The sequence below is a fragment of the Mastigoproctus giganteus genome, chromosome 1, assembly GCF_048544385.1.
Source record: "Mastigoproctus giganteus isolate SK-2022 chromosome 1, ASM4854438v1, whole genome shotgun sequence".
Classification (NCBI taxonomy): domain Eukaryota; kingdom Metazoa; phylum Arthropoda; class Arachnida; order Uropygi; family Thelyphonidae; genus Mastigoproctus; species Mastigoproctus giganteus.
In genome coordinates this window covers 215,804,576-215,823,705 of record NC_143575.1, presented here as the reverse complement: position 1 = coordinate 215,823,705, position 19,130 = coordinate 215,804,576, and the positions used below count along the sequence as shown (strand labels likewise).

The following is a 19,130-nucleotide window of genomic DNA, read 5'->3' as shown; positions in this document are numbered from 1 at the left end:
TGTAGAAAACAATCATCCAATAAATCCACAAAAGCCTTGCTAGTGTGCGAGTGACCAACCCACAAATTCCAGTCAATATCTGGGAAATTAAAGTCCCCCATTATAAGACTCTCTGATTTACTGGCCCACTCTATTTCTCTGTACAGTTTCTTATTATACTCAATCAGAGTCATTAGGCCTATAGCACACTCCTACTCTCAATTTTGATCTCCCAATGCTTATGTCACACCAAACTGACTCGACACTGCACTGTCCAGCGATGTCCACTGGCTTCACTTCCTTGGATTTTATGTGTTTCTTAACTAATAGCATAACCCCTCCTCCCTTCCTATCCTGTCTATCCTTTCTGTACACATTGTACTCCCCAAATTCCAGTTCTGCATTCCTTATATCTGTGTGACACCACGTCTCTGAAATCCCAACAATATCTGCCTTTGATGTTTTGAGCAATACCTCAAATTCATCAAATTTATTTACTAAACTCCTAGCATTGGTGTACACGCAAATATACATGCACCTGCTCTTCCTCTTAGCCACCCTAACACAACCCATGTGTTCACTTGTACCCCTATGATTCCCAGCAGTCTCTGAAATATCCTGCATCTTATTTTCCAGGCTGCTGCTCATTCCAATAGAAGCAGTGCAAGAATCACTTTCTCCTCTGCCAGTGGCTACTGTTAATCTATTAGTCCTTGTATCCCCCCAATCTAGCAGTTTTCTGACCCACCTAACATTGCCTCGATAGCATCAGCAAACATTCTTGCACCCTTTCTATTTAAGTGTATCCCATCCCTGTAGAAGCAGTCTCTCCTGTTAACAAGTACAGACTAGGCTGAAAAAAATTCTACCCCTTGAACTCTGCACAATCTTTCCAGGGCCGAATTGATCGACAGGGCTCTCATCATATACTCCCTCCTATCGTGTCTGGGCAAAATTGCAGACACTTTCAAATTCAACTCTAATTCACGGCTTTTTTTCATCAGTGACCTGTACTTGTTAAGTAATTCTGCCTGTCTCCTACTCTTAATATCATTAGTGCCAATGTGTACAACTATATCACCTTTTGTGCCCTTAAAAGATGATATCCGCTCTACAACGTCATCAACCTTTGCCCCTGGCAGACATACCCTGGTCCTGTTCCACCTATCCTTTCTACATAGCATATTTCCCGTTTCCCTGACAATAGTCACCAACAACTACTAGTTCCTTTGGGACCAGCGCATTCTGCCTTGGGGGTTGCCGCTGTGTTGCGCGATGACCAAGTGCAAGCTCTGGCATTGGTGTGGGCAGCTGAGAGCTTGATGGGCCCCTCACTTGTAATCCTTCGAGGGCATCCACCCTGTCCTTCAAGCTCTCATATAGGCCCATAACAACGCTGAGTTGTCGCCTGATTTCCTTACACTCCTTGCATCGCGCACATACAAAGACATCCCCACATGGCAGTATCATGTCCCATACCTGACTGCTCCGCAAACATCAAGCGAATAGTGCATCTTAAAAGGCTGTGATTCAGAGGGCAACTGCCCCCCTCAGTTCTCCTCTGAGCCACAGCTTTCCCATTAGCTTGAGCCTTTTGCTTTGCTGCTCTGGTTTGAGTCATGATTTCGATTTACTTTCAATAAAATTTCAATTTCAGTACAAAATTAAATCCTAAACTTGTATCCCAACACAGTTATAATGCTATATTTATGTTTCAGTAACGAGTGTTATCTACGAAATATTTGTTTCAGTAACGAGTGTTATCTACGAAATATTTATGTTTCAGTAACGAGTGTTATCTACGAAATATTTACGTTTCAGTAACGAGTGTTATCTACGAAATATTTATGTTTCGGTAAAGAGTGTTATCTACGAAATAATTTATATAACTTCCGTATCAAGTTATGTATTAATTATTTATTTTTACTAATTATTTATGTTACGTAACCTAAGTGGTTATATGTATAGTTAAAAGTACAATTTAATTGCCAGTGAAGTTCGACAAGATTAATAGATTTTACTGATTAATTTTGCCCGTAACAATGGCGGCTATTTACGAACGGTAAACACGTGGATTTGATACCCTTTCCGATACTAAGTAATACCTACAAAATCTCTATCTAAGTTACTTTAAACTTAAGTACCGTAAATAGGAATATAAAGCTACTCTAGAAAGTAAGTTAATATGTAAATTTAAACTAATAAAACAGAAAATAAATCAGAAAAAACTTCTGTTCCAAGAGCGGCAGAAAGGCACGTCCACACCGGCAACTCGCAAAAAGGATTCTTCTGCTCCTATGCTTATCTTTAGTGACACTCCGATTTCTAGGCAAAAGGATATATCTCTTTTGGGGATTACCCTGACTTCTAATCTCTCTTGGCACAAGCACATTACAAATATTGCTTCCTCTGCATCTAAAAAACTTGGTTTTCTCTTTCGCTCTCAGCATTACTTTTCTTCCAAACAGCTGCTCACTCTGTATAAATCGCAAATCCGCCCTGCCATGGAATATTGTTCCCACATCTGGGGTGGTGCCCCCAAAACCTCTCTCAGGCTTCTTGATTCCATTCAGAAGAGGGCAGTTAGGTTAAATAATGATTCATCTCTAACAGAGTCTCTCCACTCGCTGTCTCATAGACGCACTGTTTCTGCTGCATGCCTCTTCTACAGATACTTCCATGGGCACTGTTCTTCTGAATTGGCTTCTATAATTCCTGCTCTCTCTTTCAAAACAGTCCGAACACGTGCCGCCACCACCAGCCAACATCCATTTACTGTCCAACTTCAAACCCACAGAACCAACTTTTCATCTTCTTCATTTATTCATTCAACTGCCGTTTTCTGGAATAACCTTCCTTCATACGTATTTCCTGAAAATTACAATCTACAGAAGTTCAAGTCCAATGTCAACAAATATCTTCTTTTGTCTTCTCAACCTCCAACCCAAGCACGGTACTAAGTACTATAGGTTCTAATACCTCTCGTGTTTGGGGTTCACATAAAAAAAAAAAAAAAAAAATACTGCTGTACAATTGGAGCAGTATGGCATTAATGGCAAATTGCTGCTATGATTAAAGGGATGGTTGAGAGTGGGAGAAGAGAGAGAGTGGTAATCAATGGACACTGCTCTTCGTGCACCAATGTCATTAGTGAAGTCCCTCAGGGTTCGATGCTGGCTCCATTGTTGTTTTCTGTATTTATCAGTGATATTGGTAAAGGTATATCAGAATTAATGTTCAAGTTTTCAGGCAATACAAAGGTTGGCAATGCTGTTAATGGCAGTAATGATAATACGCTACTGCATCAGGATCTAGAAAAGTTAGGCAGATTGGCAACTGAGGTTTAACATTGACAAATGTAAAGTACTGCATATGGGTATGGGTAGCAGTAACCCCAGGATAACGTACTAACTGTTCAGTACTACACTCATGGTAGTGGGGAATGAAAAAGACGTGGGGGTAATAGTGCAGTCAGATATGAAGTTTTCGTAGCAGGCTGCCAGATTAGCTCATAGAGTTGTGTCAATGATATACAGGAATTTTGCTAGCAGGGATCAGGAGGTGATTATCCCTTTGTATAAGGCAGTGGTCAGGCCACACCTTGAGTACTGCATACAAGTCTGGAGGCCTCATTTTAGCAAGGATGTAGGGCTGCTGGAACAAGTACAGAGAAGAGCGAGATTGATGAGGGGGAACAAAGGGTTGCTCTTACACAAGTTTCTCCTACTCTGAGGATGCTACAATTTGCAGCGTCTGGAGAGTAAGCACCTGCAAGGTGATATGATTGAGGTGTATAAGGCCTGGAGTGGTTTGAGCAAGCTCAATGCTAATGGAATTCTTCTTGTTGCTCAGATTGCAAACCTGAGGTGGCATAAATTCAAATTGAGGAAAGACAGTTGTAGGATAGATGTGCAGAAATTTGCCTTTAGCCAGCAGATGGCTGATTGCTGGGCAAACTTCCATCTGTTGTTGTGGAAGTTGGTAGCTTAAATAAATTTGAGGAAGAAGTGGACAAACTTTTAGAGTGAATGGATGCGTGAAATGGGAAGGGTTTTTTTTTTTTTTTGGCTTATGCTGTATAAGCCAAGAACCTTCCCATTTCACCCATCTTGTCACTCCAAATGTTTGTCTAATTCAGCCTTAAATTTAATCAACTTCCACAACAACAACAGATGGAAGTCTGTTCCAGAAAACAACTACCTGCTGGCTAAAGGCAGATTTCTGCACAGCTGGTCTTTCCTCAATTTGAATCTATGCTCCCTCAGGTTCTTAATCTGAGCAAGCGGAAGTATCCCATCAGCAAACCATTCAAGGCCTTGTGTTCACCTCACATCTAAGAGATTCTCTTTGTTGGCGTGTAACAATGGCACTTAATTACCTACTGATGAAAAGATAGCAATCTTTGAAAAGCCATGTGGATAACACTATAGTTAGGTTCCTATAAAATGTTGTTGTAGTTGATTTTTGGTTTTTAGGAAGATTAGCAACTAAGGCCATATTGCTCTGGGGATATGTGGTGGTCATTCCCTGACCTTTCCGCATCCTCTGTATTTGGTGGTCATGGCCTCGAACTCCGGTCTAATCAATAAGCATGTGCTATGCACTGCTGCTCCTGCCCACCTGGCTACGGAGGCTCCCCTATAAAATGTTGTGCTGTGCGAAACTGTTTTATACGGTACTAAGAAAAGGTACAAAAGAGGAGGATTACATTCCAAAAGCTAACAAAAATACACCATTCTAAATTTCATGTATCTTCACTCTTTAAAAATCATTAATCTGGTTTTGTTTGCTTTTGCTTGATAAATCTTTGTGAATTTCATTATATGGAACTCAGCATTTTTGAAGCTCCCTTTTGAAATAAAGATTCGAATTGCTCGGCTAACTTTATGCCTTCACATATGCTTTTAGTGTAAAATTTGGAAGTTTAGAATTTTCATCTGTGCTATCATCCTCTGAATTTATTTGGTTTTACTTCCAATCCCATTTCCACCAAATTTATTTCATCTGCAGTTTATAGTGCTTTACTGCACATGTCATACACCATGTAAACCTTCTTCAGTTTACATATTTTTTCATAGGTTTTTACATATTTTTTCATAGGTATATAGCTTGCAGTAGGGTTCTAATGAAGTGGCCGAACAGTATATTACGGTATGTCAAGAGGACAAAATCATTAATTGCTGTGTGCAAAAACAAACAGTGAAATTAAACTTGAATGTGTAAAATACCTATCAAACCATATACAAAAAATGAGATGTGCTTGTTTTCCAGCTGTGATGATATGAAATACTTTAATTTGCACAGTGGTATGTGCTTGTTAGCACAGAAACTGTTGATACATGTTTCAGATTGCCAGTGTTAAAGAAGTAGCAGTAGCCTTTATTGCTCTTTTATGGGATTTGTATTTTAAAATTCTTTTCTTCATTCTTGGAAATGATGATTTTTGCTTTTGCCACCATAACACATACAAAAAGAAAAATTGATAAAAACAACTTGTAGGACTTTATGTACAAAAAAAAAATCATTTTGAATGAAAAATGAAATAGAAACAATTTTTATTCCTGAATAGATATCACACAACTGATACAAAAGGGTGCTGGCCTCCAATGATATACATATGTGTAAAGCAGGTAATTCCATTTAAGGTATAATCATTTTAGTTTTCATTTACGTGATGCCACACAGATATAAGTAGTGCAGAATTAGAATTTGGGGAGTACAATGTGTACAGAAAGAATAGACGGGAAGGGAGGAGGGGTTATGCTGTTACGTTGTTGGATACTATGATGTGCTCACAAAGTTCCTTTGTGACCATCATAGTATCATAGTTCCTTTGTGACCACAAAGAATAATTTTGGTATCATATACTTGGATTTTAGGAAAGCTTTTGATACTGGGGAAAACAACAGCACAAATTGGAGCAGTATGGCATTAAGGGCAAGTTGCTACAATGGATAAAAGGTTGGTTGAGTGGGAGAAGACAGAGTGGTTATCAATGGACACTGCTCTTTGTGGACTAATGTTATTAGTAGAGTCACCCACGGTTCAGTGTTGGGCCCATTGTTGTTTTTGGTATTTATCAATGATATCGATGAAGGTATATCAGGGTTGTTAATGTCTAGCACTGAGCAGATAATACGAAGGTTGGCAGGGTTGTTAATGTCTAGCACTGAGCAGATAATACGAAGGTTGGCAGGGTTGTTAATGATCTGGAAATGTTGAGCAAATGGGCTGAGGTGGCAACTGAAGTTTAACATAGACAAATGTAAAGTAATGCATATGGCTAGCAGTAACCCAAGAGTGACATACCAACCGGGTGGTACTACACTCGGTAGTGGAGAATAAAAAGGACCTGGGGTAATTGTGCAGTCAGATATGAAGTTTTCTCAGCAGTGAAAAAAGGCTGCAAGAGTAGCTCATGGTGTCTTGTCAATGATATACAGGAATTTTGCTAGCAGGGATAAGGGAGTGATTGTCCCTTGTAGAAGGCAACGGTTAGGCTACACCTTCTAAACAGGTCTGGAGGCCACATTTTAGGAAAGATGTAGATCATCTGCTGGAATGAGTACAGAGAAGGGCAACAAGATTGGTGAGTAAAACAAAGGGGTTGGTATTCCCAAGAAAGGCTTAAGTTCTGCAAATTGCAGCTTCTGGAGACTAGGCACCTGTGAGGTGTGATCTAATTCAGGTGTATAAGGCCTTGAATGGATTGAGCAAGCTCAGTGCTGATGGGATTCTTCTTCTTGCTCAGATTACTTACCTGAGGAGGAATTAATTCAAATTGAGGAAAGACAATTGAAGATGTGCAGAAATTTGCCTTTAGCAAATTTCTGCACATCTTCAATTGTTCCTAGTCACCAGACACTGTAATTTGCAAAAATCTTGTTGCCCTTCTCTGTACTTGTTCCAGTAGCTCTACATCCTTCCTAAGGTGTGGCCGCACGATTGCCTTATACAAGGGGATAATCACCTCATTATCCCTGCTAGAAAAATTCCTGTATATCATTGACAAGACACCATGAGCTACTCTTGCAGAACATCTGCATTTTCATTCTCTACCACCCTGAGTTTAGTACCACACAGTTGATACATAACTCTGGGGTTACTGCTATCCATACGCAGTACTTTACATTTGTCAATATTAAACTTCAGTTGCCACCTCACAGCCCATCTCCTCAACGTTTCTAGATCCTGTTGCAGAAGCTTACTCTCATTAGTGTCATTAACAACCCTGCTAACCTTTGTATTGTCTACAAACTTAGACATTAAGCTTGATATACCTTCATCAATATCATTAATAAATACAGAAAACAACAATGGACCCAACATGGATCACTGGGGGACTCCACTAATAATGTTAATCCACGAAGAGCAGTGTTCATTGATTACCACTCTGTCTTCTTCTACTCAACCATCCCTTTATCCATAGCAGCATTTTGCCCTTAATGCCATACTGCTCCAATTTGTACAGTAGTCTTCCACGTGCAACAGTATCAAAAGCTTTCCTAAGGTCCATGTATATGAATATCAAATTTATATTTTGAATCCAGTTCCTTTGTGACCACATCATAGTATCCAATCAAATTGGTCAGGCAAGACTTCCCATTAACAAACCCATGTTGTGTCCGAGCTATAACTAAAGTCTTCTCTAGATGATCCTGCAGTGCTTCCATTAATTTCACCAGAACAGAAGTTAAACAGATCTATAATTACTTGTGTCATCCTTTGATCCTCTTTTGTGAATTGGGGTAACATTTGCACATCTCCAGTCCATGGGTATCTCCCCTGAGTCTAAGGAAACTCATAATTATGGCTAAGGGTTTGCTTACTTCCTTTGCTGCCTCCTTTAATATAACTGGATAGATCCCATCCACCCCAGGTGCCTTTTTTATGTTTATCTTCAACAATTTCTCCTCCACTTTGCTCTCAGTTATTAAAAAATCATTTAACTCACTACCAATTTAATATACCTCTGATATTCCCCTCCCTGAATAACTCATATGTAAATGTAGATGCAAAATACACATTCAGTTTGTTAAATACCCGAGCAGGAGCATCAATAATTGAACCATCAATATCAAGTGGACCAATCTGATTTATTCCCTTCCTTCTAGAGTTTACATAAGTAAAGAACTCTTTGCTGTTTTTCTTTGCATCCTTTGCCAAAGATCTCTTGTAATCTGCCTTTGCCTGCCTAACCTCCTTTGTGACTTGATTACAGACCAGCTTATATCTTCCGTAGGCTTCTGTGTCACTTGTTAATTTATATGTATCCCATGCATTTTTCTACTCTCCCATATATCTCAATAGTTCATCTGACATCCATTTAGGCCTAAACCTTGAACAATATTTCTTAGTTGGTATGAAAATCCTTTTAGCTTCCAAGATTAATACTTTGAATGCTTCCCATTTAGAATTTGCTGTTTGTAACATCATCAGTTGGTCCCACATAGATTTTAAGAACTCTCAGACCTCCGTAGTCACCTCTACAAAAGCAAAAACCCTTCCCTTTACCCCTGATGTTAGTTACCTCTTTGAGTAAATCCCACATGAGCACACTGTGATCAATGCTACCTAGTGGTTCCTTTATCTGCAGATTCTTGATGCATTAAAAATCGCTACCGATAATCAGATCAAGAGTATTACTCCCTCTGGTTGCCACCTGAACATGCTGCTGTAGAAAACAAAAATCTAATAAATCTACAAAAGCCTTGCTAGTGTGTGAATGACCAACCCACAAGTTCCAGTCAATATATGGGAAATTAAAATCCCCCATTATATAAGACAATCTTATTTATTGGCTCCCTCTATTTCTCTGTACAGCTGTTAATTATACTTATGAGAGTCATTAGGCCTATAGCACTGTCCACCTATGTCAACTGGCTGCACTTCCTTAGATTTTGTGTTTCTTAACTAATAGCATAACCCCTCCTCCCTTCCTATACACATTCTACTCCCCAAATTCCAATTCTGCATTCCTTATATCTGTGTGACACCACGTCTCTGATATCCCAACAATATCTGCCTTTGATGATTTGACCAGCACCTCTCATCAAATTTATTTACTACACTCCTAGCATTGGTATACATGCACCTGTTCCTATTCTTAGCTACCGTAACACGGCCCATGTAATTACTTGTTCCGCAATGATTACCAGCAGTCTCTGAAATCCCCAGCACCTTGTTTTCCAGGGTGCTGCTCATGCCAGTAGAAGCAGTGCAAGAATCACTTTCAACTCTGCGAGCAGCTACTGTTAATCTATTAGTCCGTGTATCCCCCCCCCCAAGCTAGCAGTTTTCTGACCCACCTAACACTGCCTCAATAGCTTTGGCAAATATTCTTGCACCCTTTCTATTTAAATGTATCCCATCACTGTAGAAGCAGTCTTTCCTGTTAACAAGCATAGACTCTGCAGATGTCCCAACTGTAATCCAATTCCAGAAACTCAGGTTTCTAACATAGGTGGAACATATACCAGGTCTTTCATAAGTACCCAGAATATAAAATATAAAGTAGTCAGATTAGGGATTGTGGGGACCACAAAATTGATCATCCACTTCCTGGGGAACACTGTTCAGGTATGCACAATTTTTTTTTTTTTAGTAACGTGGTGGAGTTCTGTCTTGTTAGAAAATCAAATTGTGATCATTGTCATCTTGCAGTTGAGGCATAAGAAAGTTGTATGGTGTGTTCAGATACACTGTCTGTGACAGCAGTTTTTCCAAAGAAGAAATGTTTGTACAATTTATGACAGTACTTTGCATAAAAGGCAGTTATCTTCAGCCATCCCTCAGCAAGGATGACTGCACAAAGAGGCATCCGTTATGAATTTTCCATGCCATTGTAGAAAACTGTAGTTCTGCTCCATGGCTTCTTTTTAAACTGTGTTCAAAAATTATGCATAATAACACCGACAGACTTCAGCTTGTTAGACCAAGTACATGCACATTCTTGGGTTGATAAGTTCTGTGATGATTACAGTTGTACATTTATGCTACCATCTAATGCAGCAAGCACATTTTCCAGTTAGTGTATAAAACTTGAAGATATCTACCCTATTCACACAGTGTTTTAGTTTTGTAAAAGAAGGTGTGCGTGTGTGTACAACAAAAAAACTCCCTCCTATTATAACACCCCTGCTTATATTGCTCTCCCATTTTTAACACTTTTTTCCCCCTTCTGGCCCCATGGTCAATTCTTTGAAGTGCTGTGACTTTTTTAACATCAATAGCATTCCCCTTTAAAATTTTTTTTTTAAACCCTGCAGCATTGGCACCTCAGTGTGCATCAAAAACAGTGGCAAATCACCTGAGAGGTTCCCAACTTTCTTTTTAATTTCTGGAAAATATATTGTTTTTTTTTTTTAAATTCTCCTTGAACAGTGCCAATGGAAAACACGAAATATTAATTTCGTAATATCACTGGATAAAAAACATTCCTTGTGTTTTTTTTAACACTAAGCACATTTTCTCTACTAATTCATTTTCTGTGATCAGACAGGCATCTGGTTCCTTACACCTGTTATTCTCAGCTGATAGCACTATCAAGCTTAAAAGAACACTATAGTACCATCAAGCCTAAAAGAACACTTACCTGTGAATATTCAGGAGAAAGTCCTTTGAATGTACCAAGCTAAACAAAAGCATTTGTGGATTTAACCACATACACACAATGAACGAAGTGCCTCCGTAGCCAGGTGGGCAGGAGCAGCAGTGCGTAGCACACGCTTCTTGATTAGACCGGGGTTCGAGCCTGTGACCACCAAATGTGGAGGATGCGGAAAAGTCAGGGAATGACCACCACATATCCCCGGAGCAATATGGCCTTAGTTGCTAATGCTCCTAAACAACAAACAATGAATTATTATCAACCATGGTTATCTGTTAATAGTACACTGCAAGATTTCAGGGGCCTCCATACTCATCACTTGCAGTGCCAGTGAGTACTGATGAAATAAGTAATCTAATCAATCATTTGTTGAAACTTAATATGCTCTGCTCGTTACCTTTATGTTCTCAGATTTTGTTTTAAAGTATTATATGGCAGTGATGAAAATTGATGTGGTTTTAAGCAAAAGATACATGACACAAATATCACCTTTTCAGCAGAGCACAACAGCTCATAAAACTTTCTAATCCATTGATATAAGCAGTTAGGTGTAGTTAAAAAGTCATGACTTGTGGCCGCCAATCATCAGAAATAATGTATTTTATTCATTTACTATGTGTTTAACTGTTAAATTTTAATTATTGCTTGATTTAAAAAAGTCAATCCTTTATCTTTTTTTAATCTCTTATGCAGTATAAGAACTGACAATTTGCATCTCAGTTTTCGTTCTATAATTTACAGACTGCATTTCTGAACACAGACTTCTGCCATTAAATTTTGGTTCTCAATGAAGAAGTTAGATGCAGAGGCATGGACAATTCATATGGACTTGCATTTGCTGTCTTTTGCAATATACCTGCTGTTAATTATGGATAATGCAAATTGATAAAATATTTATTCTACATTGAAAAATGTTTACTGTCACTTTTATTAGAGCAATTAATTTCATTACGTTGACTCGCCAAAATATGCTAAACCATTGGCTGCCACTAGGACAATATTGGTTTGGCTTTTTGCAGTGCGAGGTGAAAATTCTTAGCTTATATTCACTTTTTCGAAACAGTAAGGCTCCCAGTTTCCTTTGGTTTATTTATGTTATTCTGGAGTAATAGAGAGAACAAATAATGAAATGTTACTTGGTTTGATGAAAAGTCAAAAAAAAAAAAAAAAAAAAAAACGATGGTAAAGCATTCATGGAAAAAAAATATAAATTTTATTTTTACAAAAACATACAAGCATATATGTAAACATCACATTTCATGTCTAGAGTCTTCCTTGCTAATTTGATTGCATCAGTTTATCATTGTGAAGGTCAAAGAGATGTTACTTATCCTCTGATGGAGGTAGTGGTGACTCAACTTAGACTTTGTCAACAGTTTGTTGCCAGCTCTTCCAGAGATTTGGTACAAAAAAGTCACTTAGTTTAGTTCTTTGCTGGATTCATCAAGTTAATATAACCTGAAGGTTACGTTGAATCTCAAAGGTAGTCGTTGGTGAGGAGGCAAATCAACAACTTTCCAATACCACTTAAAATTTTTTGTGGATTAAAGCAAATTTTATTTTAAATCAACAGAAACCATCCTATTGTTATAATCTTGGACAACCAACTTTCCCCCCCCCCCCTCATCGTTTCACCTCTTCATTACCTTCCCACAGGGGCAGCATCTGTGTTTTGTGAAAGCATCAGGACCATCTGCTTATCCTTTCATTTTAAGTTAATATGTACATGATTAACTTCATCTTTAACTGTGTATTTGCTTATGCACACTGAAATTTTGAATTTACATTGAATATCAAATGGTAATGCACTAAAGTATAGCACAGATTATTAGGATGATTTGGTTGCACGGCAGTCATAAAAGTTCTGTTCATATATTAATCTCCCACCAAAAGAAGAAAGTGAGTGTTGGAGAAATGCTAGATTTCCAGGCCAGAGGACTATCATCCTATAATTAATGTAAAACAATGTGAAACCTCCCTGCCATGTTACAGCCTTCCTCCAGAAGGCCATAACATGGCACATTTTATGTGATTGAATACTGAAAGATTAACAAATACATTAAAGTTCTGTATACAAATACCTAAAAAAGCTTTAAGCTGAACAATACACTTATACCAATCATCTGAAATAAATTCTGAGAAATAAATAAATAATCAGTAAATTCTGTTCCAAATTCATGGGACAGAATTTACCTTGGTTTACTAATTTAAAGTAGCATTCTTATTTCAAGAGTATAACTTTTTTTTTTTTTTTTTTTTTTTTGAAATCTAAACTAGACTTTTTAAGATGTAGCTGGTTAATGGCATTTATTTAGAATAATCTTTCTGTAGTAATCCTGGCAACTCCTTGGTAATATAATTATCATTTCAACACATTTAACAGAATACCATTTATAATAAGCTGATCTTAATAAACATGGTATGTGGTACTACAGCTGAAAGAAAGCTAATGCTAAATTATTGTAGCTTCTTTCTTAATGTAAAATGTGAAAAAATCATGTATAACAAAAATGTAAAATAATATATTCTGATATATTGATTATTCTCATATTTAAATTGTGAACTACATAATGAATTTATATGAATGTTATAAACTGTTAATCTTTGAAAAGCTTCAAGTTTTTTTTTAGTTAAGTATTTCTGTTTTACAGATACTAAACATCACATCATCCATTAATATAGTCTCCACAAAACTTATCAGTGTGTGTAATACATATATTAAATAAGAATATAAAATTACTCTTTACATTTTACTAAAAGGAGTATATTTAATTAAATATTGGTTTTTTTGACACGAGGAATATTTACTATATTATTTGTTAAAATACTTTTAAGTAATTATTGCTAATACTGTATAAACTATTTTTTTTATAAAAACTTAAAATTGTTCATGCTGTCTTATAAAATGATTGAAATAAAGCACTATTTATGAAATTGTTCTGAAGTATATGTTCTCTTCCAGTTCACATTATTCCACATAGAATTTCTGGTTTTTTACTATTACATATATTTTGGGGAGACTCCATTTCATAAACGTAAATCATATACTGGGGTTTGGTCTACTTGCCTTGGATAATTGTGGCTACAGATTTACGTATATAAATCATTATATGCATTATAAACACCCATTTACCCAGGAAGATAAAATCTGTTCGCAACACTATTTATTAATACAGGGTTTTCCATTTGAAACAAAACCATTTATTTAGGATAAAAATAAATAAAAAAAAGTGCAAACCTGAAATTTTATGCAGGTATGAGGAGTATCACTATTCTATTATGGGTGGGGCTAGACCCTATAAACACATCCTGAATTCATTTAACTCTTATTACCATTTTAATTTCAGATGTAGCATCACCATGCATTTTACCCAAGAAGAACATGGGTTCATTGTTGAGCAACCTTGTCAGGTTTCAATCTTACAAATTTAAAAATTTGTAAGATTTAATCTTTCAAGAGACTGGTATGTAACAAAATCATAGCCACTCTAAATCAGTGTTAACAGAAGTTCAGGTTCACTTGTGAATTCTCGAAGAAAGTCAAAAAATAAATTGAAACAGCTGTTGACAGTTGTCATGGAAATATTCATGTCATTTACATTCTTTAAATTTGCATTATTTTAATTCCTTCATAATGAAATTTTGTTTTAAATGGATAATCCTATAATTCTGATTAAAACTATTCATCATTAGTGCTGTAAAACAAGTAGACATTATTACATATTAAAAATAACATTACTAGAAATTAAATGGGAAAATTGTTACTAAAGAGTGCAGCAGACTGTTGATGCCTCCATTCTTCATAAAAACTGTTTCTAACTTTCCTGAAATTATTCCTATCAGAAAAAGACATTGCCAAAAGCCAAGCTTCAAAAGTTTTGCCAGTCCTTTTCCCATATATGGGAGAGCTGATCATGCACCACAGTCTATCCAGATTTAAAATTTGTGAAAGTTTTGACATTGCCAAGCTTCAGAAGTTTTGCCCAGGGAATTAACCTGATAATAGACACCAGCACTATTAACCTGATAGTGCTGGTGTCTGGTTGAACATGGAAAAATATCTGTTGCATGTTATTTGTCAGTTCAATGATAGTGGCTATTTTCCTAATTATATAGACATGGTGTTGCTTGAATTGTTTTTAGAATGACTCATTATCCTTTACTCAGAATTATGTTTAATTTCGTCATGGATGTAATGTAAGTAGACCATAAATTGAATCTTCTGCTTTCAGTTTCCTGCAGACAGTGATTATGATTGCTGTAAACAAGCAACTTTTATTCATTTTGTATAGCAACAGTCCATCCTTTGGAGGAAATTTACTTGGTATTGAGATAATCTTTTTTTAAATAAATATGAATAGGATGATATAAAATAATTCTTGAAAGATAACTGTTGCAGTTAGGAACTTGAAATTTTATATTTGTAATGCTGACTACTGTAGTTTTGATTTAGCAAGTTTTGGATGCCAGACACTACTGTGGGAGGGGATGATGACTTCAATTTTATAGGTCAAGAAAGTGTTGTGTTGATTTACAATTGAAAGCATTTTTCACTCTTCACTAGTTACTGTCCTCAAAATTGTCCATTAAATCATACATTATCAGACTATTTTTGTGAACAGTAACAATAATGATATTTAATAGCAGTCAGTTTATACACAGAATGTGATAGCTTGACTTATTCTTTTCCTGTGGAGAGAAAATATAGGAAATTTTAAAACAGTGCAATTCAAAAAAATTTTTCTTGCAAGTCTCATTTTTCATATGCATCTGTATTAGACTGAAGTAATACACGTGCCTGGCATGGGTGTTTTGATAAGCTATAATAACATTAATAAATTTCCCAGTACAAACACTTGTACTTCCTATTGTTTTAAAATTTTCTACCAATACAACCTGATAACTGGTCTATATTAAAATGTTGACTTCTAAAGTTGGTAAGTCTGTTGTAATACTACTGATCAATTTTTAAAAAAATTTGAATGTGTTTTGGAATTAATAAAAAAAAAAAAAGAGTTTTATAGGTATAGTCCAAAGAACAAACAAATTTAAATTGTTTATTAAGTAAAATTAAAAGCAATCACTGCAGTCTTCTGTGGCAATCCCTGCTCAATTGATACAGGATGATCCCTGAAAGAAGCATATGAAATAATTTTTAGATTACAAAGAATGAACAAAGTTATATTGTTTAATTAGTAACTCATTCTGAATACTGAACCATAAATGCCAATTAGTGTATTATAAATTCTAAAAATACAATTGGAGTCCCTTTAGCTGGGCCACCAGAATATTTGCTATAATCCTGAAATAAGCAGGCCAGGAACATGAAGTGGAGGTTGTGCCACAAGCAGCATGATTAACATTGTTTCATTCTCTGAAGTTATTTTAAATCCACGTTTTATTCTCGTAGACAGAAACAGTTTAAATGGGAAACCAAGAAAGAACATTTTGGAAGGTGGTAAAGAAATCTAGAGTGATGGAAAATTGGAATGATCATTGATCATCAGGCCTAAGGAAAACATGTCTGCAAAGGTGTATCCTCATAAATCCTTAGAAAATTCGAAGCTCAAACTGGTTTTTCATACAACACCTGCTGGTTGTCATTATTAGGTTTTAGTCTCTGTTCAATAGTCTAAATTAGCAATTTAGACTATTGAACAGAGGCAGTTTTTTAATACTCTGTATAGACAGATACAGAGTCTTAAAAAACATGGAGTGAATATTACATTGGGAAGTATACTATATTACTGTATTTCATTGATTGTCAGAAGCACCATTATTTTCAGTACCACTAACAAGGAAAAAATTAAATGCTAAAATAAATTGACAAAAAAAAATTTATTTAAACAGAATACAATTTACTGACATTTTATTGTATATTATACTTCATTTGCTTCTGTAGTATCAGAGTCCACATTTTTCCCACATATATCATCCTCTATGCCAGTGTTTCTCAAAGGGTGTGCCGCGTCACATTAGTGTGCCGCAAAATTTTCCAAGTGTGCCGCAAAATTTAGAAATTTCTTCTTCTATGACTACATAGGTGTGCCGTGAAATTTTTCTTCTTTGGAAAATGTGCCATGAGAGTAAAAAGATTGAGAAACACTGCTCTATGCCATCTAAAGAGTTAGTGATGCAGCATTTCTTAAGAGTGCTCCACTATTGTCTCCAGGATTTTCTTTCAAGCTGCTGACACCTATTCTGCAAGTGTAGGTGCTGGCCAATAACCAGGACTCATATTCCAAAACCAAAACATTGAGTGGTTGCAATTAGCTTGTCATGCCACCAGGAATAGCAACCAAGTCACTACACTTTCAGGCCAGCTTATTCATTAACTGTTCAGATAAATGTCCACCAAACACATCAAGAACTAACATACTAGGTGGGTTATTTAGAACACCAGGACATCTGTTCCAGACTACTTTTAGCCAGTTGTCCATCAGCAAAGCCAATATCCATCCATTTTTTTGTCCATGCACACAGTATAAATATAAGTGTATATTTCCACTTATATTTTTTCCATTTATATTTGTGTGTCTGCACACATCGTTGGGGAAAATCTAATTCTTTGGTATTGTTTTGCAGTTTAAAATTATATATGGCAGCAACCTTCAGCCACTGGCAGTTATGCATAGCATCACAGTGATATGTGGCTTTTCGTAACCTCTACTAACGATCTTGATTTCTTTAGCACTGACAGTATAATTTCAAGGCATATTAAAGATACCATGGTTTCGTCATTTGACTAAAATCGTGGTTTCGTTTTCTCTTCAACTGGAAGTTAGGCAGCTTCTGTTGAAGTCAGCAGGAAGTTTTTGACAAATCAATTTTGGTCACACCAGCTTCTTTTTGCTTTGAAATTTTTTCATCTGTTCTGAAGGATTTGGCAATCCTTTTTTATGTACCTCAGTAACAAAACATAATACAGCTTTATCCACTTGTGAGCATTTTCCTTTCTTAGGTCCCATAAAGCACTTGATTGTTGTTTTGGAAGAAAATATGGAGTTGTGATCATTTCTCCAACAATGAATATATGCTTCACTAATATCAAATTTACATCCCACCTCTGTTTCTGTGCTGTTTTGCATGCACAATAAGTTTTTGTTTCGATGTGGCATCATAGTGAAATCTTTTTTGAATGGCTATTGAGGGGACCAAATTTTAGTTACACGTGGAACTGAACTGACAACAGGATGAACAGATGCACTTTCTCAGGCACACCTGGAAATCTCCCTCTCACCTGATGACTACTACTCCCACAACTTTCTTTTGACAGCAATTGTAAGATGTTAAAATGTGAAAAAAAATGCATCTTACAATTGATGAAATATGGTATTAGAACAGTTGCCAACTCTCAGATTTACAACAGAGAATCCATAATAATCTAGTTGGTGACAGTTTCAAAATCTTTTTTGCAAAAAGATGTTGAAATGAATTCTACTTATTTTCTTTAACAAATTGTGTTAGTGTAGACTGCAAAATAGACTCTGCATTGTTCTCATTACAGAGAATGACACAAGGTAATAGTATTGTTCTGTATAATGTGTGATCATTTCATAGTATTTGTGCAGTTCAAAGCTAAATAACTATCTTTTAGTCAGATACCAAAAAAAAAAAAAATTCCCAATTTCAAACGACAGGAAAAATGTGATCAGACATCTGCAAATAATCATAAGGAGAGTATGCTGTGCATAGAAAGAAATGCAAAAACAGATGTACCATTTCATGGTAACAATGAATCATACTTGTCAAATGTTTATTTACATCTTCCTCTGAGTTGAGCATCATGTAGGTGCATTAGTGAAACGTCAAAAATATGCAGCTATGGAAGAACAGAAACAACAGGCATTGTTAGTGAAATTTTACAGTTAGGGAAAGAAGAGGTAGTGATGGCTCTTAAAAATGGGACATTTCTGACTGCTATTTAAAGTCCCATTGGTGACCTTCTTTAATTAAAAAATCACAATCAAAAGCAGTTTTCTCTCAGTGCCAGCAGTAGAAGGTGACTCGACAGGGAACAACACTGGACATCATCTTCTGACCAACATGAAAGTATGTGGGATTCCTCCAATAAACTGTCTATCACTTAGTGTTGATAATGCATCTGTTATGGTAGGCCCAAAAACTAGAATAGCAAGGGTATTAAAAGAAGAGACTGAACATTGTCATAACAGGCTGTCCTTATTATTTTAATAATTTGTGTGCCAAAATGTGATCTGCATACTTTCCTGTGAAAGTGGATAAATATTTAGTGGACATTTACTAGTATCTAGAATGAAGTGTTAAAAGGAAAGATAGATTTAAACAACTTGACTGATTTCCACTGAAGTAAAAAAGATTCTAAAGCATGTGTTTATTTAATCTGGGCAGTTTGGCTGGTAGAATAGTGGCAACCTTTGTCAAGTCTCTTTAAAGAAGTTAAAAGTGGCAAGAAAAGCCAATAAGCACTTTTCAGTGTTACCAAATTGAAAGTGATCAGACATCTGATCACTAAAATCATTGCCTTTGCTGGTGATTTAATTGATTATTAAAGGTATTCTAG

General features: G+C 36.2%; 2 protein-coding genes across 2 annotated transcripts in view; one reads left to right on the top strand and one right to left on the bottom strand.

Moving 5' to 3' along the window:
- LOC150091518 (microcephalin-like) overlaps positions 1–11,394 on the top strand; it is a 72,989-nt gene extending 61,595 nt beyond the window's left edge. Inside the window, exon 6 of the mRNA XM_090384321.1 lies at positions 11,330–11,394. Within this exon, the coding sequence (XP_090240447.1) occupies positions 11,330–11,379 (50 nt within the window). The 3' untranslated portion in view covers positions 11,380–11,394. The remainder of the gene's footprint in view (positions 1–11,329) is intronic.
- Positions 11,395–15,668: 4,274 nt separating this feature from the next.
- The window catches only part of LOC150091517 (uncharacterized), a 205,968-nt gene continuing 202,506 nt past the window's right edge, over positions 15,669–19,130 (bottom strand). Inside the window, exon 12 of the mRNA XM_090368744.1 lies at positions 15,669–15,718. Within this exon, the coding sequence (XP_090224870.1) occupies positions 15,669–15,718 (50 nt within the window). The remainder of the gene's footprint in view (positions 15,719–19,130) is intronic.